Consider the following 23,373-nt stretch of genomic DNA (forward strand, 5'->3'; position numbering starts at 1 on the left):
TGATAGGTAAACCGTCCGCTGACCTAGGAGCCCCAAAGGACAGTGCCAGAATGGCTGCTGGCAGAACCACATAGACAAGGGTGGTGACAGAGGTGTCCTCCTCATTGTGGCTGGGTATTTTACTGTATTGGAGCGTTTTCCTTCTTTCCTTTCCTTTACAGGTTATAGGGTCTATAGGTCCTTCTTTCCTTTTCTTTATAGGCTATGCGGCCTTACCAAAGATTACGGTGTAAGCTCTCTGTGGGTGAGTAGCACACCAGATACACCGCAACGCCTCTCCTGCGCCTCCCCCTGCTCTCAGAACCTGGGGGAGGAGGGATATCCAGGAACTCTGGAGACTTGCGCCTGACTGGGGTCTCTGGACCGGTCCCTGCAAAGGGCCCTTCACTGACAGGCCAGGCTGCCACTGCCTCTCCTCTAGCATCCTGAAGCCCCTCCTCCGTTCTGTTGTGCTTTGTGCTTCCCAGGGCTTGCGAGGGGTGGCATCTGGCTTCACTCCCTCTCCACCCAGCCTATCCGCCCCGTGGCCCCTGTCACCTCCGCCCTCCATGCTGGTCTTTCTGGGGAGGTCTCTGCAGAGTCTGGAGCCAGGAAGCCACCATGCCCCGCAGGGAGAGGAGCGCGCAGGGCAGCGCCTGCCGCAAGGTCCGGTCTTGCTAACAGTGATCAGGAGGGAACAGCCTAGACCCCTATGGGGTGGGAGGAAGAGAGGTTTTGAGGCCCTGAGCCAAGTCAGTGTTAGAACCACCCTACCTACTTGCTGCCCCCTGCATAGGCGCCTCCATGAAGGCACCAGCTTGGTCTAGCCTCTCAGTAGCTCTGGGGGAGGCTGCCCAGCGACAGTGGCACCGACGTGGGGGTCACCGATCAACAGCTGCCTGTACCCGATCTGGGCATCCATGCCTGTTAGGACCACAGCGATGGCTAAAGTGGGTGGCCCCCTGGCCTGGGCTCTCCTGCCCTCACCCCAGGGGTGCTTCCAGCAGTTGGGTTTCTGTTTCAACTTGCCCAGATGTGCCCTGCCCCCCACCCAGGGCTGGAAGTGAGTGTGGGTGCCGTGGGGAGGAGGTAGGAAATCAAGCCTCCCACTCTACCCCTTTTGTCTTACGGATTACATTCTTTTTCTTTCTTTCTTTCTTTTTTTTTTTTTTTAAGATTTTATTTATTTGTCAGAGGGAGAGAGAGAGAAAGGAAGCGTACAAGCAGGGGGAGCAGCATGCAAAGGGAGAAGCAGGCTCCCCACTGAGCAGGGAGCAGGATGTGGGACTGGATCCCAAGGCCCTGGGATCAGGACCTGAGCTGAAGGCAGCTGCTTATCCAACTAAGCCACCCAGGTGTCCCTTATCCCTTAAATTCTTAAAGCAGGTGTGTCAAAGGCAGAGTTTCCTAGCCCCTCCAGGGAGCTGGAATTCGTTGATAGATGGTGAAAGGCGCTGGTGCTGGGGTTCAGGGAAAACAAAAATGAGCAAGTATTTCCTGGACACTCATGTGGTATGAGACTCGGTGCCAGGCGCCCTGCCCGGACCCCAACAGGCCCAGGAAGGCAAAGGCGGAAAGGGCTCAGGAGCAGGCTGCAAGCAGAGCTGACTGACTGCACCTCCTGCAGATTACACACATTGTGGGAGCTCTGGGGGTGTAGGCCAACCCCAGCTCCGACTGCTGCTCTCACCGGCACCCTCCTGCCAACCTGCCTTGCAACCTAAGTGTACAGAATTCATTTCACCACTGCCCGCTCTCCTGCCCAGAAACCTTGTTTCCTAAACACGCCGAGGCCAGATGCCTGCCCATTCCCTGGGGGAAATCACAATTTCATTAATGCCAACGTATCCATTTTCTATGGACATTGGGGTTACTTCCATTTAGGGAACGACCACGTAGGTGTTTTCTCTCTACAAAAAACAGCACAGATGTGGTAGCACTAACCTTTCTATTCACACACCTGTTAGGTCCTACCTTACCACACAACCCATTTCCCAAAATATAAAGAATTCAGCCCATTATCCTGGCCTTTGGAATGGGTACAGAAAGAATTATCCAACTTGTCTTCCGAATCATAGATGAAAATTATTCTAGGACTTTCTGCAAACTGATAGTTGTAAGGAGACAGCAAGAGAGCCAATGAAACATCCAAAATTTTCTACAGCAAAGGGGAAGGTCGACAACTCAGGGAACACTCAAGTCTTGGTTTTTATATGGAGACTTCATGGTCACTGCTAAGATCCCCAGCTGAAATGATACCCCTTGAGTTCCCGGCTTAGGACTCTTGAGAATACAGGACCAGCCCCAGCAGTCCTGTGGGCCCCTGTCTAAGACACTGGTTTAATGAAGCCATAATCCATGCATTTGATGAGGCATTCCCGGGCTGTCTGCACCACTGCCGCCTTCTTCTCATCTGGCTCTTGTTTGCCGACAACAGTCAGGATCTCCAACAGCTCACTCTCCACCAGCTTCTTGGCCAGCTCAGCGTCGGCGGCCAGCAGGTTGTAGGCAATGACCAGTCCCCGGTGCTGGACTGACAGCTGGTCATGCAGGCAAAGCCGCTGCAGGATCTCCAACCACTGCGTTGTCTGGAGGGAAGACGTAGATAAAGAAGGATTAGAGAAATCAGGGGAGGGATTGTGGTTGGACATTTGGGACAAGAGAAACAGAAGGCAAGCACATATTTGGTTATGTGTATGGGACTCAGCATCCGCCTACCTGAGCCCACTGGGACTGGCTCGCAGATGTCCTCCTCCTTACCAGAGCCAGGGCAGGAATCCAAAAACTAGAAGGAACTTGACATAATCCAATCCCTTTCATTTTATAAGTGGAGGAACTGAGGTCTAGGAAGGGGAAGTAACTCAGCTATGCTCACACATATGAAAATAGTAGAGAATAAACACCCAAATGTCCATTTATTTTTTAAGCATCAGAGAAGCAAAGGGACAGGCCCACTGCACGCCTGATTGGAATGGAGATAAAGTGTGTTCAGAATGGAGGATTCTAACACGGGCACAGGGCCAATGCCTGCTTCTGCCAACCTAAGTGCCCTTAGAGATATGAGCTCCAGGCATGCCTGGGGCTTGCACTCTACTCGTCCTGACTTCCAGTGGAATTTACACTGGAGTCTGGAGTATAGCCTCTCCTCCATCCCTCCTCCCCATTCCCAGTTGTGAAGGAGCCCAACTACAGTGCATGGGGAAGACAGGACTCTAGACCATCTGATCACCCCAAGAGACAGAGTTGGAGCTAAGAACAGAACCAGGAGGCTTGACTCTTGCCACATTCAACAGACATGAGCAGCAGAGTAGCATCATTATTGGTCTGGGTTTTGGAGTCAGAGAGACCAGGGTTCAGGTCCCAGATTAGTCACTTACCAAATATAATTTTAGATCAGTTTTTTTACCTCTCCCTGTCTCAGGAGCCCCTCCGTCATGTGGTATACCTACTTACTCACATTGTGGTGGTTTAGTGATATAGTGCATGGACAGAGCTTAGCACAGGGGCTGGAGCATAGTAAAAGCTCAACAGAGAAGTGGACAGAGATGATGATTTTAGCCACTAATCCAAGGATTTCCCCTTTGCTTCCTCATACCTGTTACCTCACCCTCCATGTGTCAACAGGGACAGCTTCCTACATGCACCACTTGCAGACGGGGAGGCAGGCACAGAGGGGAAGGTTTCATGCTGACGGGTAATATAACGGGGCCCATGCCATTGCTCCCAGGCACAGAAATGTAGCTAAGATTTCGGAGCCCCTCAGGAAGAAGGAAGACGTGTCCAGGAGAGGGTCAGCAATCTTGAAGGACACCAGTCCCTTCCCAACTACCTGGTGGAGTGGCCTTGAGCTAGTTTCGTTTCTGCACGGTTTTCCTCTCTGGTCAGTAGGGATAATAATAACCTCACCCACCACCCAGGGCTGTTGGGAGGTTGGAAGAACTTAATAAATGTAAACATTCCGAGCAGCACCTAAAGCCCAGGAAGTGAGCAAGTCAGAGTGCCTCGTGGGAGTCTGTCGGCAGAAGTCGTGTGACCAGTTACTTCCACAGAGGCCACTTTACGGCAGGGGGTTTCAAAGTGTGGTTGCCAGGCCGAAAGCACCCCACCTAACCTACTGAAGTATTTTCGCCAGCCCTCTAGGTGATTCACACACCTTATAATTTTGAGAAACTTGCCTTAGAGGGAAATGCCAAACCCCAGGGACCAACCAGGAAGAGCTACATCTGGCAGAAAGACCTTTCTCTTGTTCTCTTGTGCGGACAACATAAGCACCCGTGCAACTCAGAGAAGGTGTGAGTGCACACACATGCACACACACACACACACACACACATCCCTTAAACTGACCATTAAAAAGAGCCTGCCAGGGGCAGGGGACCTGTGTGACTCAGTGGGTTAAGCACCCAACTCTGGATTTCAACTCAGGTCATGATCTCAGGGTCATGAGATGGAGCCCCGCCTTGGCCTCCCTGCTCAGTGGTGAGTCTGCTTGAGGTTTTCTCTCTCCTTCTCCCTCCCCACTGCATGCACGCTCTCTCTAAAATAAATAAATAAATCTTTTTTAAAAATAAGTAAGAGCCTGCCTTTATTTATTTTTTTTTAAAGATTTTATTTATTCATTTGACAGAGAGAGATCACAAGTAGGCAGAGAGGCAGGCAGAGAGAGAGAGAGGAGGAAGCAGGCTCCCTGCTGAGCAGAGAGCCCGATGTGGGACTCAATCCCAGGACCCTGAGATCATGACCTGAGCCGAAGGCAGCAGCTTAACCCACTGAGCCACCCAGGCGCCCAAGAGCCTGCCTTTAAAGCAGACTTAAGTACATGTGAACGGGGACGCTTATGTTTTTTGCCTTCCGTGGAGCTGATGCTCACAAACTAGGTTCAGTTCAGTGAAATGAAGACATTTTCATTTGGCACTGCCATGTTCACGATGGCACTTATGCCACTTTGCTGAGACAGCCACGGTCCCACCAAAGGATCTGAGCATCACATTCACGTAAGAGGGTCTGCCATGTCTTTGCCAAACCACAAGCTCCCTACGGTACCCCCACCAAGTCCATGGCCCTCTTGGGGAGCTTGGGGGGCCCACAGCAATAGTTAGTGTTAGTGTGTTCCTCCTTGTTATCATTCTGAAGTCCTGAGCCATAAGCACCACCGAAGTCACTGGGTGAAACTACAGTGGGAGGAACCCAAGTTAGCTCATGTGGGGCGTCCCCACGATGGATGTAAGGGATTGCGTAGACCCTCCTTCTAAGCTGGGAGGAACAGATACCCAGGGCCTGGGGAGTGTTAGCACAGAGGCTGGTCTCCCCAGAGAGGATCACGCAAGGCAGTCCCCCTCCTGCTCCCAGGACCTGCTCTCACCACTTGGGTCATCTTGAGGCACAGTTTCTTATGAGTTGCCGTCAGCATGGCCAGTGCCCCCGCGGCTGCGTTCTGCAACTTGTCGTCATCCTCCCCGCAGAGCAGCACTATCAGCTTCAGCCGGTCATTCCCATCAGCCAGGAACCTCTCCTGTACCTATGGTGGGGGGGGGGGGTTTACATGGCTCAGAGAAAAATGCCCCCACCTACCAGCCTGGAAAGGGAAAGAAGCATCTGAAGCCATGTTCTCTGACCCAAAATTCTTCAGAGCTTTCTTTTGAGCAGCTCTCCCTGTGCCCTCCTCCAGGAAGTCTCCTCTGACTAGCTAGATAAAGGGGCTATAAACTCCTCCAGGTACAAAGTTAAAGAGAGTCAGGGTTTCTCCATACAGCATCTGCCACCACCCCTGTTTGCGTTCAGCTACCCGCACCAGCGGAAAGGGCAGGCACACACCCATGAATGGGAGATGTTGCTCAAAGAGCGCTGTTTCTCTTCCCTTTGAGGAAGGCTGGTATGTTTCTCCCACAACAGATGGGCCTCCAGGGTCTGCCTTAAAATGGCTTTGCAGTCCCTGAAGGCAGCGGAATTGGGCAAGAGAAGGAAACTGATCGAGAGCTGCTGTGCCATTCAACAAGAGAGCGATTAGCTTCCTATGTACCCTAAACCAGGAGAAGAGGCTCCTAGGGCCCAGTGCCTTGACGTGTCTCAGAGGTCACTGGTCCCCACCACCACCACCACCTGCTCCATGGTAAAATCTGGTTGATCAAATTTAAGGGCATTTTGTTGGGTCGGGTTTCCTAGAAGTGAAGCTCTAAAAAGGTCAAAGGTCGGTCACAGCTGCCCAGGTTATGACCCTCCCCCTGCATCTCCCTGAAGCTGGAGCAGTGGTCCTCAGAGGCGAGAGGATGGCAGAGATGGTCAGTGCAAGGGCACAGTGGTAACTAGGAAGCAGATACCCCAAAAGGACTACATTCCCCATCTCTCGCATGTAGATGTGGCCATAAACTAGTTTCGTCATGGAAACTAGTTTATCACACATGGAGTGATAGGGATCACTGCCAGGCCACCATGGTGGAGAACTATAGGGGCCTTTCCTGTGGTCTCTCTCCCCATTCAAATGGAGACCACTCCCATAGTGGCAGACAGGGAGACAGGTCTTGGTTGGGGTGTGGGGCGCAGATAGTTCTTGATGGCCAAAGAAGCCTGGATCCAAGTCATTGCCCAGAAGGAAGCCACTGGGGGCGCCTGGGTGGCTCAGTGGGTTAAAGCCTCTGCCTTCGGCTTGGGTCATGATCCCAGGGTTCTGGGATCGAGCCCCAGAGTCCTGGGATCGAGCCTTGCTTTGGGCTCTGCTCAGCAGGGGGCCTGCTTCCTCCTCTCTCTCTGTCTGCCTCTCTGCCTACTTGTGATCTCTGTCTGTCAAAACAAATAAATATAATCTCAAAAAAGAAGAAGGAGGAGGAGGAGGAGGAGGAGGAGGAGGACACTGGATCCAAATGTGAGCAGAAGTGATATGAGTGAGAAATGAATTTCTGTCCTGTTGGGAGCACTGCTTATTTAGATGTTCCCGGGGAAGCCTGCTCCCCCTTTCCATTGTCCCTCCCCTACGCTTCCTTTGGATACACTCCCTTCTTCCGCAAGGCTGCCAGCTCCACAGGTCAGTCTCCGGCCAGCTCCCTGATAGATCCTGTCTTTTTATTTTAATTTTCTTTTATTTTACTTCAACAGGCTTTTGTGGGAAGATCCAAGACCTTGAGTTAAGAATTGAGAGAAAAGAGAAAAGGTCTCCCACTCAGCCCTACATGAAGGCCCATAAAGGCCACTTAGCCTGGCCCTCATGTTCATGAAGGGCCTTGGATTTGGCCCTGTTGTTACCTCTGAGAGGTTATATCTACAGGCTTGGCAGTTCTGGCAGGACAGAAAGAAGACACTCATTTATCATGTGATTATAATTTCTCCCCATTACTGCACCATAAGGCCATTGGCATTGTTCTGAATTCATTTTATTTTTATAAATCCTATAATTCCTCTGTGAAGAACACAGTGATAGTGCATTACAGTTTCCACGGAAATGGCAACAGTTCATTAGATGTTAACATTTAAAATATCTTAAAATTGTTTATATCTGTGTTTGCTTTTCCTCATTTTTTAACACATATGGAGCTTTGATAAAATGTAAGTGATCTAGCTTCTTTTGGTCTTTAAGAGGCCCTGGTCTTATATCCTTCTCTGCTATGAGAAGATTATTATTCAGACATGAAGAATTTAGGAAAATGATATCTTCCATGTCCCCAGCTCAAGGTAGGGGTCAATCCCCCAGCTGGGAACAATAGTATTTTGTGTGCTTTTCCTTTGTCTCCTTGGTGCATGTATTCCTCTCAGGATCTCTACAGGGAAGGGGGCTGCAAGCCAGGAGAGATACAGGGGGTCCTGGGTTCTCCGGCAAAATGCTACCTTAGTATCACTGTCCCCCAATCTCCCGTCAGGCCCTGCCCTGTGGCTTGGCTTGCCCTGCCGAGGTCACTCCCCGCCCCCCTACCGAGCCCGCCCCCCTCCTCCCGAGCCCGCCCCCCTCCTCCCGAGCCCGCCCCTTTCTCCAAGCCCCGCCTCACCTCCTTGTTCACCACCATGTTGCACATGCATTCCGTGGCCGCCTGCCGCAGCTGGTCATGATTCTCGAACATGTAGTTTTCAATGTCTGGCAAGGCCCTCTCCTTAAAGATCTTCTGTCTAGGGTGTGGGAGGTGGGGAACGGAGGCCACTGAGTCCTTAGGACGGAGCATTTGGAGTTTGTGGCCACCCAAGGGCCATTCCGCCCTGTTGGTGGTTCCCTCCCACATCCTCAGCCAGCTCCAAGGAGGGCACCAATGGGCATAAACTAAATGACAGTATAGCATCCTGGCCATAGCCATGGGGTCTGGGATGAACATGTCACCAGGCTGGAGAGTCTTCTGCAGAGAGAAAGTCTTCTTTCTCTCCTGCTGGACATGAAGCCAACAAGATGTGAGGTCTAGAATGACCCCTGTGATCATGACAGAAGGGAAGAGCCCATTTGAGAATTAAAACGACACAGGCCAGAGAAGTGGACAGAAGTAGGAAAGTGGGAAGTAGGAGGAACCGTAGAGAAGAAAGAAAGTAGGGAAGTGGGAAAGCTTTGTAACGCCTGCATGAAGCCGCACCTGCATCCGGTCACCCCAGACTTTTATTTACATAAGTCACTAAATTCCCTTATGCTCAAACCAGCTGCAGTTGAGTTTTCTGCCCCTTGCAACTAAAAGAATCACAACCCAATTCTCTCCCCCAGCCCCTTGTTCCCAAGAAGGAATTCCCACCATCCACCTGGGTATTTTTTTTTTTTTTTTTTTTTTACTACTTTAGTCAGAAAGAACTGTCTTGATAATCTCCTTCGTCTTCACACATTTACTATGTACAAACTCAAATCCTTCCCACTTCAGGTTTCTACCCACTGCCTTTGATCCTGTCCTCAGAGGAAGCATACTCTCTCTATGTGAAACTTCCTCCAAATCCTTTCTGGGGCGACTCCACCCCCAACCCTCCCTCCCCACCCCACTCACCGGAGTTTGTCACTCCGCCCAGACAGATTGGTGAGGCCCAGGAGAGCCTCGTAGTTCTGGAGCCCATCCCTCTGTGTGTCCAGGAGACTCACGAGGGGCCGGACCACTTCATACACCTGTGTGGAAGGGTCAAGGAGTGGGTCAGGCGGAAAGCATGTACCCGCAGACCCTACCATTTACAGGTGCCCTGCTTTAGAATTCCCAAAGTGCTTTCCCACCCAGGGTCCGATGCAATTTCCACAATGATCCTGAGAGTCAGGATTATTTCCCTTACTTTGCAGACGAGATAACCCTGGTGTCTAAGAGGACAGTCCCGTTAAGTCAGAGGCAGAGCCAAGCCTGGAGTCCAGGCACCTCCAACTTACTGCCCTCTCTGGGATGGCACCATGCTCCCTCCCAGGCCGGGGGTAGGGTGACAAGGGGAAAGGCCCCTAGGAACACAGGAGACTCTTCCCATTGCCCCATCCCACCCACCCCAGCACCTGGCACCCACCCGTTCCCCCGGGAAGGCGATGTCAGGATTAGAGACGGCGGCGATCTTGGCCAGAGCATGGGCTGCCTTCACCTTGCCCACATCTGTGCCCTCCAAGGCCAAGGGGATCAGCGCCTGCAAAAGAAGGCATGGTCACTTCTCTGTCACAGACATCCAGAGACCTCGCCTTCCATCCTCCCTCTCCAGCCGCTGTCTGTCTCTATAATGCAAGCAAGCCTGGAGCATCACGGAGAACAATTAAATACAGACCCACGGACTCACGCCCCTGCTTCCTGGCACGCTTCCTTGTCTCCACTTACACTTGCCACCACCCATCCACACTGCTGGTTTTGGGGGAAATAAATGGAGCAACACGCTGACTTTTTCCTCCCTGACTGCAGTCAAACTTAACTGAGCAGCTACTATGAGCCAAAACTTTAAGTGTATTTTCTGTAACCCTTGTGACATTCTGCAAAGCGATTGTGCAATTCCCTTCCCCCCATTTTACAGATAAAACTAGCTTGGGGAGATTGAATAATCTTCCCAAAGTTATGCAGCTGAAAAGGGGACAAGTAAGGACTCAAAGCCCAATCTTCTGCAGCAAAGTCCACGGTCCATGCACCTGTACCATGCCTCCTTCCAACAGCAAGGAGGAAAAATGGGATTCCACACCCTAAAATCGGGCAGAAGTCAGTTTGGAGCCATGAGCACAGACAGGACAGATACCTAAATAGCAGTATTCCAGGAGGTTGGGTTGGGGCATGGGGTAAATTATTCTTGGGTCAGGCAGAGCCTGTGCACACGCACATGTGCTCCTCCCCAGTGGATCACCTTCTAGGATGGCAAACCTTATCCCACCAATTACCTTGCCACCGCCTTGAGCCACAATGGTTCCTCGGTCTTTGGGGTTATCGCAGAGGGCCAGGAATACCCTGTAGAGCGAGGATGAAGGACACATAATGTGCACCCTTCCCAGGCATTGGTGGGCCAGCCAGTCAGACCCGGTGAAGCTCTGGAAAGTGCTGCACCTGCCCCAGCATTAGCCACCTTGGCCAGACACTGCCATGGATACAAGGAGCTGGGGAGAAAGTGAAGCCAGGTGAGGGGAAGCAGGTAACCAGGAGGGACAGTGACCTCTTTCCACCCAGTGCAAATGCCTACCTGTGATACCTGTCCCACCATGTCACTTTTCAATGTTGATCCCCTTCTGTCTCCTTTCCAGGCCCGCCAATGGCTCGTTCACTCATTTACCACCGCCGCCACTTCTATTCCCCCCCAAGCCTCCTGCCCCCAGGCCCCTCAGACCCCAGCCCTGGCCCGCTGCAACCCCACCTGGCCAGCAGCTCTTTGGTCTGGTCGGTGAGGATGGCACTGTCTGCTTTCACCATGCAGGCCAGCGCGGAAGTGACCCCAGCCTTCAGAAGCCGCTTCACACGAATATCTATGAAGTCCTTCTTGTCCTGGGGAGAAGGAAGGGTGGCAATGGGGAAGGAGCCTGGGCACCAGGCCAATCTGCATGGCAACTAAAGATGGTGTGTTTCTGACTGCTAGTGGCAGGCGGAATAATGGCCCCCAAAAATGTCCACGTCCTAATCTGCAGAACCTGTGACTCGCACCTTACATGGCAAAAAAAGGAAATTTGCAGCTAGGATTAAATCAGGGATCATGAGACAAGGAGATAATCCTGGATTATCTGATAACCCCGAGCTTCTCAATGAGAGGGAGGCAGGAGGGTCAGAGTTAAATAGAAGAAGATGTGACAATAGAAGCAAGAGTTTGGAGTGATTTAAGGTCACTAGTCAGGAAGAGGACTTCTTGAAGCTGAAAGAGACAAGGAAACAGATTATCTTCTTGGAGCCTCCAGAAGGAACCAGCCCTAGTGACCCCCTTGACCTTGGCCCAATGGGACTGATTTTAGACTTCTAACTTGGAAATAGGTCACCCATGGAAGTTTTTTAAAACTGGAAGAAGACAAATTTGTGTTGTTTTAGGCCATTATGTTTGTGGCAATTTGTTACCGCAGTAATTCGAAACTCATATACTCTTCCAGATTCCCTTTGCCAAAACAAGAGCCAAGGGGGGTGTCCGGCACGTTCTCCTCTTCCTTGCTCCCTTCCCCCACTCCCAGTACAGAGCCTGAGCAGCTGGTGTGGCAAGAAAATCAGCCCAATATAACATAATTTTTTAAAAAATCTGTTTCAAAGTTAAAAAAAAAAATAGGAAGAAAGAAAAAAAAATCATCCCAAAGATTCTTCATTCAGAGAAAAGTGAAATCAAAGAGATCATCCAAAACGCTAGATGACTCATCGATGACTTTTTTTTGGCAAAAGGTTAGCTTTTTATTCGGGGGGGCTGGGAGACTTAGGCAGGAGGAGGAGGGGATAGGGAGCAGATAAAGTTGACAAAACAGTGGATTGGATTGTGCTGGAAATCTGAAGTCAGCCCCAGAGTTGAACAGTCTCTACAGATAATTCTGGAAGTGACTGGGAAGAGCCCGGCAGTTGTGGGCAATCTCTAGAAGCCACCTTTGAAATTTACAGCAGCAGAAAATGCTATATGCTCTTGCCTGCATGAGCCACTATGCAGCTTTAAAAACTGATTCCGAGGGGCGCCTGGGTGGTTCAGTGGGCCTTCAGCTCAGGTCATGATCCCAGGGTCCTGGGACGAAGCCCATCAGGCTCTCTGTTCAGCAGGGAGCCTGCTTCTCTCTCTCTCTCTCTCTCTCTCTCTCTCTTTGCCTGCCTCTCTGCTTCCTCGTGATCTCTGTCTGTCAAATAAATAAATGAAATCTTTAAAAAAACAAAACAAAACTGATTCCGAGAATGACACAGCAGGTAACAGGGAATAAGAAAGGCATTTGTCGTGATAAGCACCTTGTGTTATACAGAAGTGTTCAATCAGTAAATTCTAATCCTGAAACTAGTATTACACTGTCAACTAACTGGGATTTAAATAAAAACATTTTAAAAAAAGAATGGCATAGCAATATAGAAAACACCTCAACTATTTTCCCAAAACTGGACACAAAATGATAACAACATTCTGATTACAACTATGAAAAGAAGAAAGATGCGCAGAGAAAAACAGTCTCTGATAGGCAATATAATACACCAAAATGCTGATAGTGGTCAGGGGGAGGTAATGTCACGATGCATGGTCATGTTCTTTTCTCTGCTGTCCACCTTTTTGTTTGTTTTGCGATGTGATTTATATTACTCTGACCATTAGAAAAAAATCTTCATCTTTTACTGGCTGGAAATACGATGCATATACATTCGTATTTAAACCACATACAAAACACACCCCCGAGGGCAGGGAATCTCTGGGGAGGGCTCCGAGGGGGATCTGTGACATCTGGGCTACTGCTGATTGGCTGGCATCTCTCTCCCCTCATTATTCCTACTTAGCACCCACATCCCCAAATCCAGAAACGAAATTTCTGTAAGTGTTAGACACATGAAACACAGTCTGATATCCACGAAACCAACCACATAAACTACAAAACGTCCATCATGGCTCCAGTGATTTTCAGATGATAAATAGTCTCACCCCCCACCCCACAAAAAACATTAGACCTAAATGGGCGGGGAATGAGTGCCACTTAGTGGGGGAAATTTAGCCACGATTCTCTCAGTCTCTCTGTGTCCTATGCCAAGTCCTTGCAAATACACACAGAACCCAGGCGTACCTGTCTTTCCATGCACCTCTCTGGCAGTCTGGTGGCACAGACCCCTCCAGCATCATCCCTAACCCACCTTAGGGTGCTCCTCGGGCACGTGCTGCTTGGAGAACTTGGCAAGCTGCACCAGCTCGGGGATGACCTCCTTGACATCGTAGCTGTTGGTGCAGTTCACCAGGGTGGTTGCCACGGAGTACAGGACGGTCTTGTCAGAGGTCTAGAGTCACGGGGTAGGGGGACAAGGAGGAGTAAGGCGGAAAGGAAACTTGAGAACAAGTCTCTGCTTCCAAGACAGCTCGCTGGCCTGGCCGGTGCCACCCAGCTTGGAGAAGAGCGAGTGGCAGAAGAGGGAGGAGGAACGGGCTCTACCTGGGCAGGGTGGGCAGAACCTGCTACAGGACCCCTGAGAGCATGGGTGGGGGCCCCCTGAGTGCACAGCTTACTCTGTGCCTCTTTCAAAAGCCCACTCTGTCAGTCACGCTTTGCCATGGAGGCCAGGTAGGAGCCGGACACCTCTGGTCTGACCCCGGTGGAAAATCCCTCCCTCCCCTCCTCCCTTTGGGGGTGGAAAAGAGCCAGGGCATTAGTCCAGCAGAGGAGGGAAGGAGTCTGGGAAGCCCTGGGAAGGAAGGAGTAGCCCAGAAGGGCTAGGCACTGCCTCTCAGTCCAAGACCTCACTTCCTGAGGGTCCCAGGAAAAAATACCATCCTCTTGTTCATCTTCCTGCTTCCTGGAAGCCATGAAGAGTCATGAGCCCATTTTATGGTCAGGTAAAATGAGGGCCAGACAGGGGAAATAACCAGGAGGGCCAGAACTGGGATGAAGACACAGGAATCTCATTTCCCAGGTTCAGCGGAGGGCCCGGTAAGCCTGAACCCAGGAGACCTTTCCTGAGGCGGGAGGTGAGGGCCATGCTTGCCTTGGCCAGCTCAAACATGGCCTGCAGGGCAGGGATATCCTGGACAAAGTCGTCTTTGACGTCGGCATCCAGCGTGAGGTAGGCCAAACCCTCCACAGCCCATCGCCGGGTCCGGGTGTCTATGGACGCATTGCACAGCCACCTGGAAATTGGGGGGAAGAGTGCTGGGCATGGTGCCGGGGCTCAGGTCAAGAGAGTAAAGCCATGTCAGGGTAATGGGGAGCTGGGGGGAGGGGGTTTCACAATGTGGCCTCCCCTAGAGCACATCCCCCAGAGTTGGTGGCAGGCCTGGGGAAGTAGTACTCCCTTACTTGCGACACTGTTTGGCCAGCTTCTCCGTGGACCCTTCCGCAAACTGCCTGAGGGCGTAGTCCGTGCCTCCTGCAGAGCCGAGTTTACAGAGTCCCTGGTGTAGGGGTGGGGAGAGGCTTGGAGAATCAGACACACTTAGGGACAAAAAGCCTTACTCAATCCGGTCCCTGGGGCTGGAACACTTTGTCCCTTTATCTTTGCCAGGATAAACCTCTGCGCCTACTAAAAAACTCACTCAGGTGTCACCTCATCCAAGACGCCTTCCCTGAGCTCAGCTTCTAGGATAAGGTAGATAGATGCTCAGGAAGCTAGAACCCTGCCGCTTTATACGGCCAATTTGGACCCTACTGATGTTTAGTGCCTGCTGTTTCAAAGAAAAAGCACAAGACAATACTCATCTTGTTTGAAACTACAACGGTGAAAGTTATTCTTGCACAAAAACTGGCATAGAAACCAGACTTGTGGGTAATGAATTCAGATATGCAGAACCTTACCCAAGAGAAATTTCTCTACTAGGAAAACATGCCTTCCGTAAGAGAAAACTCATGATGGCAGAAGTTATAATTAGTTCTTTAAAAAATGATATATCCTCCTCTCTCTCTCTGCCTGCCTCTGCCTACTTGTAATCTCTGTCAAATAAATAAATAAATAAATAAATAAATAAGATTTTAAAAAATGATATACACAGAAAAACACACCAGTGGCTCAAATTGTTACTGTAATGGTTTACAAGCAAAATAAAAGACCCATGAAAAGACTTTCTGTAAAAATGAAATCAAAAACATTGAAACAGGTGACCTGTGCCGTCCAGAAACTGAGTAAGGACACAAACTGACTTTTTAGAGTCTGCTCTGAAAATACTTGTTGGATAGAAGCTCCTCAGGCTTAGCATGGTTCAAAAACATGGAGGCAGAGGTCCCCAGGTTACACAGCAGCCCCCCACCCCCCGTTCTGAATCTACATTCTCAGGGCTTCCTGCTCATCACCCAGCTTTGCGGGGGCCTGTGGGTGGGTCCCAGGGCCCCCTACAGTGTGGGCTTCTCAAGGGTAGGGGCCACGCCTCATTCATCCTGGTGTCCCTGGTGCCCGGCACCGTGTCTGGTACTGACACTCACCACCAGTGTGCGGATCTTGATCTTCTCGTTTTTGGTGGTCTTGTAGATCTCTTTGAGCAGAGACACGCCATTGGTGATGATGAAGGTGGCACGACTGAGCTTGGTGGACGCGTGGATGAGAGCCTCCACGGCCACCAGCTGGTCTACGTCACGCTCTGAGCCACACAGCGCTACCATCATCTCCATCACACCTTTCAGTCCCAGCAGCTGATTGCCTAGGTCAAAGGGGCCTTGCAGGATTCCTGACACCGTCTGAATGGCAATCACATTCTTGTCCATGTCCTGAGGGTCAAACTTGCCCCTAAAACAGAGGGCAAGGTGGTCAAGGGAACAGGCTGAGTTTGGTGGGAAGAGTGTGGGATTTGTGGCAGAAAGAAAGACCTGAATTCACATCCCAGATCTAACCATTCATGTGTGTATGACCTTAGGCAATTCAATGAACCTCTCTGAGCCTCAGCTTCTTGATCTAGAAACCGATGGTAAAGTACTACTACTGATCAGAGTTACAGTGAGGGTAAGTCATAGAACAGACATACCATGGGTTGTGTCCCTAAAACCACACACAGAAGGATGGGGATTGAGATGCAGGAACTTTTTTAGGGAGAGCCCTTGGTATCAGCTCATGCTGGAAAAGGAAAGGAATCATGACTTGGCAGAGGGTCTTGCAATGGGCTACAACTTAGCCAGCATGAAGCCTCAGTCTGTGATGAGGCTTACAGCAAGGAACACATTCCAGAGCTTTTTCCAGCTGTGAGGAAGGACGAGTCATTGGATGCTGGCTGCCCTGGGGAAAATGAAGCTGTCTCCAGCTGAGGGAGGTTCCAAAGAGAGGTTACAAGCGAGAGCTGTCCATGAATGGGCTTCCCAGCAGCTGAGATGTCTAGTGGGACAGTATAGCAACCCTTACAACACGGAAGGGCATACTGTGGTGCCCAGCACCCAGCATCATCCTCAGTGTGACCAAGTCATGCGGTAGCCTGAACTGCTTACTCTCCTGTCTGGTCCCAGGCCCTCCCCCTAGGAAGAGAGGGGTCTGCCTTGCTTCTGGAAAAGACCATCATCTACTCTACAGCAAAATGTCCGTGTGGGAATAATCAGTCAGGGGCTGCCCTCTCAACTCACTGCACCCACCCCAGCCCCTGCCCCAGCCACTGATGAAGCAGGGTGGCTTATGTCCTTGGGGATGGTCACCTCAGGTGCCTGTGCTGCAGGAGGTGACCCCACCTGTTTAGGCTCAGTGACTGATTCAGGCAGGAACAAGGCCTGCACAGAGGCAGGCAGGCTGGCTGGGAGGGGCCCTCGTCTGTCCCAAAACCTCTGCCCTCCCGAAGCCTGGCTGGGCGACAGTTCCTGGGACTCAAAATTTGGGACCTCATGAGACACTCAGGAAGCTAGTCACAAAAGCCAAAGCTGAGGCAGAGAAAGACCAGAGAAGCCCAGAGGAGCTTTCAGTGAAGCAGTCAGGGCTCGGGGGAAGCTACGGGATTGAGCAGGAGCTGGCAAACTTGGGCTGCTTGGCCAAATTTGGGAGGCCGAGAATGTTTTTTATAGTTTAAAGCATTTTTTGTGTGTTTTGTTTTGTCTTTTAATATGCAACAGAGGGGTACACATCCCACCAAATGTAAAATATTTACTCTGGCCCTTTAGAGGAAAAGTTTGCCAACTCCTGGAAGGGAGAAAGGAAAAGCAGAGCGTCTCCATCCTCCCAAGACTCTCCTGGGATACTTTTTAAATATGTAACTTCCTAGGGCGCCTGGGTGGCTCAGTGGGTTAATGTCAGCTCAGGTCATGATCCCAGGGTCCTGGGATCAAGTCCCGCATTGGGCTGAGCATCCAGCATCCCGCTCCCTGCTGAGCAGGGAGCCTGCTTCCCTCTTTCTCTCTCTCTGCCTGCCTCTCTGTCTACTGTGATCTCTCTCTGTCAAATAAATAAATAAAATCTTAAAAAAAAATTAAGTTTATAAATATGTAACTTCCTAGGGCGCCTGGGTGGCTCAGTGGGTTAAAGCCTCTGCCGTCAGCTCAGGTCATGATCCCAGGGTCCTGGGATCGAGCCCCACGTTGGGCTCTCTGCTCTGCGGGGAACCTGTTTCCTCCCCTCTCTCTCTCTCTCTGCCTGCCTCTCTGCCTACTTGTGATTTCTCTCTGTCAAATAAATAAAATTAAAAAAAAAAAAAAGAAAGAAAAATAAATATGTAACTTCCTGAGCCACAGCCCAGACTACCAGTAGAGTCGGGTGGGGTCCCAGAAGTCTGAATAATTTACAAGCACGAGGATCATTGGAATAAAGGTTTAAAAGACGGTGCAGCAGTGAGAGGAGAAGGCAGGGGACACATAAAGAAAAATGACTCAGAGAGAGCATCTGAGTCACAGCGACGGCAGAGTGGTGGTGGGGAGACCAGAACGCCACTGTTGAGGGTCCCAGGTTTCTGCCTCGGCTCACTGAGGCCACAGAGTGCCTAAGGTCTCAACAGAGCCAGGTCTCCCTCTTGGAGAAGCTGACATTTATTCCTTCAAGTGGGTGCTTATGGTAGGTCTAAAATAAGTCCAAAAATATTTTGATGCTCCTCCATGCAAAAGGTAGAGCCTAACCCTCTCCTCTTAAACGCAGACCACCCCTGATGGCTGGCTTCTCGCAAAAAGAATGTGGTGGAAGTGATCGTGTACAACTTCCGAAGCTAGGTTAGAGAAGACACTGCCACTTCTGCCTTGTTCTCTCTGAATTGTTCACTCTGAGGAAGCCAGCTACCATGCGGTGATGACGCTCAAACAGCCCGTGGACAGGGCTACACCGGGAGGAACGGAGGCCTCCTGTCAACCACCAGCACCAGCACGCCAGCCATATGAGTGCACCATCTTGGAAGCAGATGTCTTCCAGCCCCAGTCAAGCCTTCCGATGACAGCAGCCCAGGCAGATGTGCGACTGTACGCTCCTCAGAGCCCCAGAGCCAGATCCACCCAGCCTAGCCACTCCCAAACAGCGGTTGCATTGTGGAACAACTACTTCAGGCTGCAAAATTTGGGTGTGATTGGCTACACAGCCATTGATAACTAACACAGAACGTGATCCCATGAGACTCACGTGATGTACTCCTCACAGATCTTGCGGAAGTGGTCGCGCTCAGGGTCACAGCGCAGGTCATCGTAGAGCTTGCTGATGAGGATAGAGGCCAACATGCGGGTGTTGTCGGTCAGAGGCAGGCAGGATGGCAGATCTGGAACCTGCCCCACCACCTTCAGGATCTTCCTCAGGCCTGCAGGACAGACAACGCCAGATCTGCTGGAGTCTGTCTGCACACACACACCATCTTGTTCCGTTGTCTTAACACCAGCTTCTCTCCAGCCTGCCTTTCGGCAACACATGCCTTATCCGGAGGTAGGGGCACTGGCACGGGCCGGGAGACCCGCGTTCTCCCCCTGACTGTGCCCCTAGGTGAGCAATTCACCTCCCGCTGTGGGTGGGCCTCTATTTTCACATTTATAAAATTAGGACAAGCTGATCTCCAAGGACCGTACCAGTGCTAACAACCTGCAGGTTGATGTATAACCTTCCTCAAATACTATCTGATATTCTCTTTACCCCATACCTCATCTGTAATGTGGGAACATAGTACCTACCGCAGAACGTTTGAGGACCCCATGGGATCATGTACTGCTGGAGTTAATCCAGACATACCATCATCACCCAGTGAGCATTTATTATTTAGTTAGTAAATGCTACATGTGCTATTTATAATTACTATCTCTTCTCCTCTCCTCTGTTGAAGAATCTTCACTGATTTCCTATTACCCATTAGGCTAATCCAATCATTGCCTATCCCTTGGATAAATGAAAGAATAAGTGAATAAATAAATTAGCATCTTTTAGGCAATGAATACTAATCTGAAGGATGCAGTCTTCTCCTCAGAAAGCTCACAGTGCAATAAGGAACAGTCACATAAAGATTACAATAAGCTGTGAAAAGGACAGAAGCTGTGAGAAGGACAGAGTGGTGACACCTCAGATGGGGTAATTTGTTTCAACAAAGAATTGTAGTAAGTTGTTCTGAGCGCTTGCTATGTGCCAAGAGCTGCATAACAAAAACCTCCTGGTTAAAAATCATTCCCGTTTTTCAGAGTGGAAAAAAACCAAGACATGGAGGAGTCAAGTAAGTTGCCCCGCTGGCAGGTGACACAGCAAGGACCCTGTCCCAACCACAGCTGACTTCAAAGCCCATGATATTAACTGTTATGTTATGCTGCCTCTGGGACCCCTGAAAGCTTGACTTCAGAGCCAGGTTTTAGGAGTGGCAAGGAGTTGGTCCGACCTCAGCTGGTGCAGGTTAGCAGGAGGAGGAGAACTCAAGGCCGATGCCGGGAGCCATGAAACTCTGGACGCTGGGAGGGAATTAAAAGCTCCCCCCAGTATACATTTTCGGTCCTGCATACTTTGCCACCCACACAGAAGCACAGGCAGGGCTGGGGAATCACGGGAGGGGGTTGATGAACCAACCCAACCTCCCCAGTCTGGTTTTCAGAGACAGCCACTGAATACACCCCCCACCTCCCACCCCATCCCCAACCTCAGCCCCCACGCTGCCTTCCAGTCCTACCCTTGCCTTGAGCATTTCATTCCTCTTCTGCTGAAACCCTCTGGACCTCGTCCCCATCCATCACTGCCCCTCCCTGAATTCAAAAGCTCCCTTGAGGTAGGACGTTCCAACGGCTACCCTGGTCCAAGTCTCCCAGACCAGCCTGTAAAGGAGCTCCTCAACAAGGCAGCTTCTCACGAGTATAACAGGATTCACGAATCCACATTATTTTTACCCAAGAGCACTTTATTTCAGTGCCTTGAATAACAAATATTGCTCCCCACCTGCTCTTCCCCTTAACTGTGTGGTTGGACCTCGGTCCTAGTGCAGAGAGAAAGAGGTCTGTGGTTCCCCCTTTGAAGCATATGCAGAGAGAACCAGAACTGGGGAGGGGAGGAGAGGGAGGAGGTTTATAAGCCCTAGAAAAATCTGTTACAGCACACTTTGTTGAGACCTGTGAAAACCAAAACAGTATCAAAAGAAGATACATTTCAAACAGGTGAGAGCTAACCTGAGCCTTTTCAAATGAAGGATGGTCTGTGGCTCTTAACCCTGTGGGAGTTCACCACAGTAGATTATAAAGCCGTGGGAATGACTCCCCAACAATTTAATCTGATTTGGGAGTAAGGGTAACACCTGGAGCTGGGCAATGTAGGGACCCTCCACCAGAACCTCATTACTGTGCTTTTTATATAATTCACTTGATGCCCTTTCGCCCTTCTAGAAGGCCCGTGGAGTATGTCGCCAACCACAGGACTTCAGGAACATTACCCCATGGTCAGGGGAGTCCTGTTTTTCTCTGGTATCACCCGCCTTGATGAGGTAACTCTGCCCAGGTGTTTTCCAGTGTGTTTGGACATTTTCTGGGTTTGTTCAGGTCCTGAATTCAGACCTGTGCCTTGATCTGTATTTTCACCAGCCCCTGGAGGTTCCTAACTGCTAATGCCTTATCCCGGGCAAGGGCCACAACTCTTCTGCTTTCTGCTCAGAGCCAAAGACCCTGGTGCCCACTCCAAAGGCTGCCCTGAGCCCCAGACCCTCCCACCTCCTCACCATTATCCACCACGTAGATGGTACGTGAGTTGTCGTGAATGGCGAGGTCCTTCCTGGGGACATTCTTATTGAGCAGGTTCAGGGCCTGATCCCTGCCCTGGCCAGACACCTTCTTACTGACCAGCATGTCGAGCAGGTGGCTGGTGATCTGCTTCAGGTCCTTCTTGGTGTCTGAGGAAAGAGAGGACAGGGGTAAAGAGAGAGGAGGGAGCCTCAGACCTATAGGACCCACAATGGCAGAGTCTTCTAGAAGGACTCCGGAAACAAGAAATCCACTGCTTCCTGGATGTTGGAATTTCCCAGGAGGGTATAGTATTGCCCATCTCACCCCAAAAAAGGGAGAGGTATTGTCCCTAGACAATACCCTCAAGTGGGCCTCCAGTCACTCAGCCCTGTGTACTACAGCTCATGCCAACCCTGAACAGCTCTGGTTCTTAGAAATTTCCCTATTCTTAGACACGACTGACGGGGAGCCAGGGATGTTTCATGTAGCTTTTAATAAACTGATTGAACAAAATGTTTTCCAGAAAAGAAATGTATACTTCTTACAGACATCTTACTCCCTACAGATCCAGACCTGCTGGGAGCCTGAATTCAAGCCTCCGATGGGATGCCACATTTTCCCTGCCCCCTGGGGGATTAAAGGTAAGTGCTTTTTCCTGCTTTTGCCCTGTCTGGCTTCTCTACATCTTAGGGAATTTTGTTCTCATTTTAAGGTTGGAGCCAAAGGCAGACAGGGAGGCAGGCCTGAAGGGAGGGAGGGAGGGAGGGAGGCGGGCAGGCAGGCAGGGAAGGAGGCTGCGAGGCAGGGGAGGAGGGAGGGAGGCAGGGGAGGAGGGAGGGAGGCAGGCGGGCGGAGAGGAAAGGCAAGGAGGAAACAGAGAGGCAGGAAAGCAAGCAGACAGGCAACAAGGAAAGGAAGGAGGGAGGTACATGGAAAAGGAAGGATCTCCCCAAAATGTCATATTAATGACAGATGAAGGTTGAAGCTATTTAATTGGACAAGGAAAGTCATCAGTGAACATGATAGTTTGTTCCCAGATAAGGGCGAGAGAACAGACTTATTCTGTGACTCTTCAGAGGGCAGAACTGGAGTCAGAGGGGGATGGAAGCTACAAGGAGATAGATTTGAAATCCGCATCTAGAATTCTTTAGCGAAGATGTCCAACATGTCTCTACTTCCCAAGAACACTGTGGCCGCCCATGACCCACCCCTTTCAGCATCCGGGTTCTCAGGCCCTTGTACTCTGGCCCCTGGGCTGGTCATGGGACTTACAGCACCCCCAGGAGCTTAAAAGCACTTGTACACTGGGGCTTGTGCATTGAGAATGCAGCCACCATGCTCTACAGACACCCAAGCTGCCCACTAGAGAGGCCACAAATAGAAAAACCAGGGTGTCCTGGACAGCATCTCCAGTTCACCACCCATTATACAAGTGAGGCCATCTCGGACCCTCCAGTGGTTCTAGCACAGAAAAAGAATGACTTGCTGACCATTACAACAGTAAGTCAGAACCACATCAAGAACCTAGGTGGCTCGGTCAGTTAAGCGTCTGCCTTTGGCTCCGTCAGATCCCTGCCCCACGTAGGGCTCCTTGATCGGCGGGGAGCCTGCTTCTCCTTCTCCCTCTGTCTGTTGCTCCCCCTGCTTGTGCTCTCTCACTATCTCTCTTTTTCTCTGAATAAATAAACAAAATCTTAAAAAAAAAAAAAAAAGAAAGAAAGAAAGAAAGAAAGAAAAAATCTAGGACTCCTAGGCATCTGGGTGGCTCAGTTGGTTGAGCGTTTCCCTTCGGTTCGGGTCATGATCCCGGGGTCCTGGGATCAAGCCCCACATTGGGCTCTCTACCCAAGCTTTTCCTTTCCCTCTATCTGCTGCTCTCACTGTTCCTACTATCTCTCTGTCACATAAATAAATCTTAAAAAAAAAAAAAAAAAGACTGGAAAGACACACATGGCAGTGGTAATAATTATCTGGAGTGGGGTTACAGAGGGTTTGGGGTTTTTTTTTTGTCTTTACATATTTCTGAATTTTTCCAAACTTTTCCAATACATCTCTGTTACTTTTTTCTAGTTGTGGTAAAATATACATGAATAAAATTTATTGTTTTAACCATTTTTTAAAAAAGAGTTTATTTATTTATTGAGAGAGAGAGAGCATGAGAAGGGGGAGGGTCAGAGAGAGAAGTAGACTCCCTGCCAAGCAGGAAGCCTGATGCGGGACTCGATCCTGGGACTCCATCATAAATTGGGCCAAAGGCAGTCGCTTAACCAACTGAGCCACCCAGGTGCCCCTCATTTTAACCATTTTTTAAAAAGATTTTATTTGGGGCACCT

General features: G+C 50.4%; 1 protein-coding gene across 1 annotated transcript in view; it reads right to left on the minus strand.

Moving 5' to 3' along the window:
- Positions 1-1,267: 1,267 nt before the first annotated feature.
- The window catches only part of UNC45B (unc-45 myosin chaperone B), a 30,875-nt gene continuing 8,769 nt past the window's right edge, over positions 1,268-23,373 (minus strand). The window contains exons 8-20 of the mRNA XM_004747120.3: positions 21,037-21,207; positions 18,495-18,666; positions 15,413-15,713; positions 14,297-14,391; positions 13,986-14,127; positions 13,143-13,283; positions 10,720-10,847; positions 10,253-10,319; positions 9,409-9,522; positions 8,916-9,031; positions 7,953-8,070; positions 5,342-5,497; positions 1,268-2,567 (exon numbers count right to left, since the gene is read on the minus strand). Of these exons, the coding sequence (XP_004747177.1) occupies positions 2,307-2,567; positions 5,342-5,497; positions 7,953-8,070; positions 8,916-9,031; positions 9,409-9,522; positions 10,253-10,319; positions 10,720-10,847; positions 13,143-13,283; positions 13,986-14,127; positions 14,297-14,391; positions 15,413-15,713; positions 18,495-18,666; positions 21,037-21,207 (1,982 nt within the window). The 3' untranslated portion in view covers positions 1,268-2,306. The remainder of the gene's footprint in view (positions 2,568-5,341; positions 5,498-7,952; positions 8,071-8,915; positions 9,032-9,408; positions 9,523-10,252; positions 10,320-10,719; positions 10,848-13,142; positions 13,284-13,985; positions 14,128-14,296; positions 14,392-15,412; positions 15,714-18,494; positions 18,667-21,036; positions 21,208-23,373) is intronic.

This window comes from Mustela putorius, unplaced genomic scaffold (genome assembly GCF_011764305.1).
Source record: "Mustela putorius furo isolate JIRA1106 unplaced genomic scaffold, ASM1176430v1.1 tig00003962_pilon_pilon_pilon, whole genome shotgun sequence".
NCBI classification, from domain to species: Eukaryota; Metazoa; Chordata; class Mammalia; order Carnivora; family Mustelidae; genus Mustela; species Mustela putorius.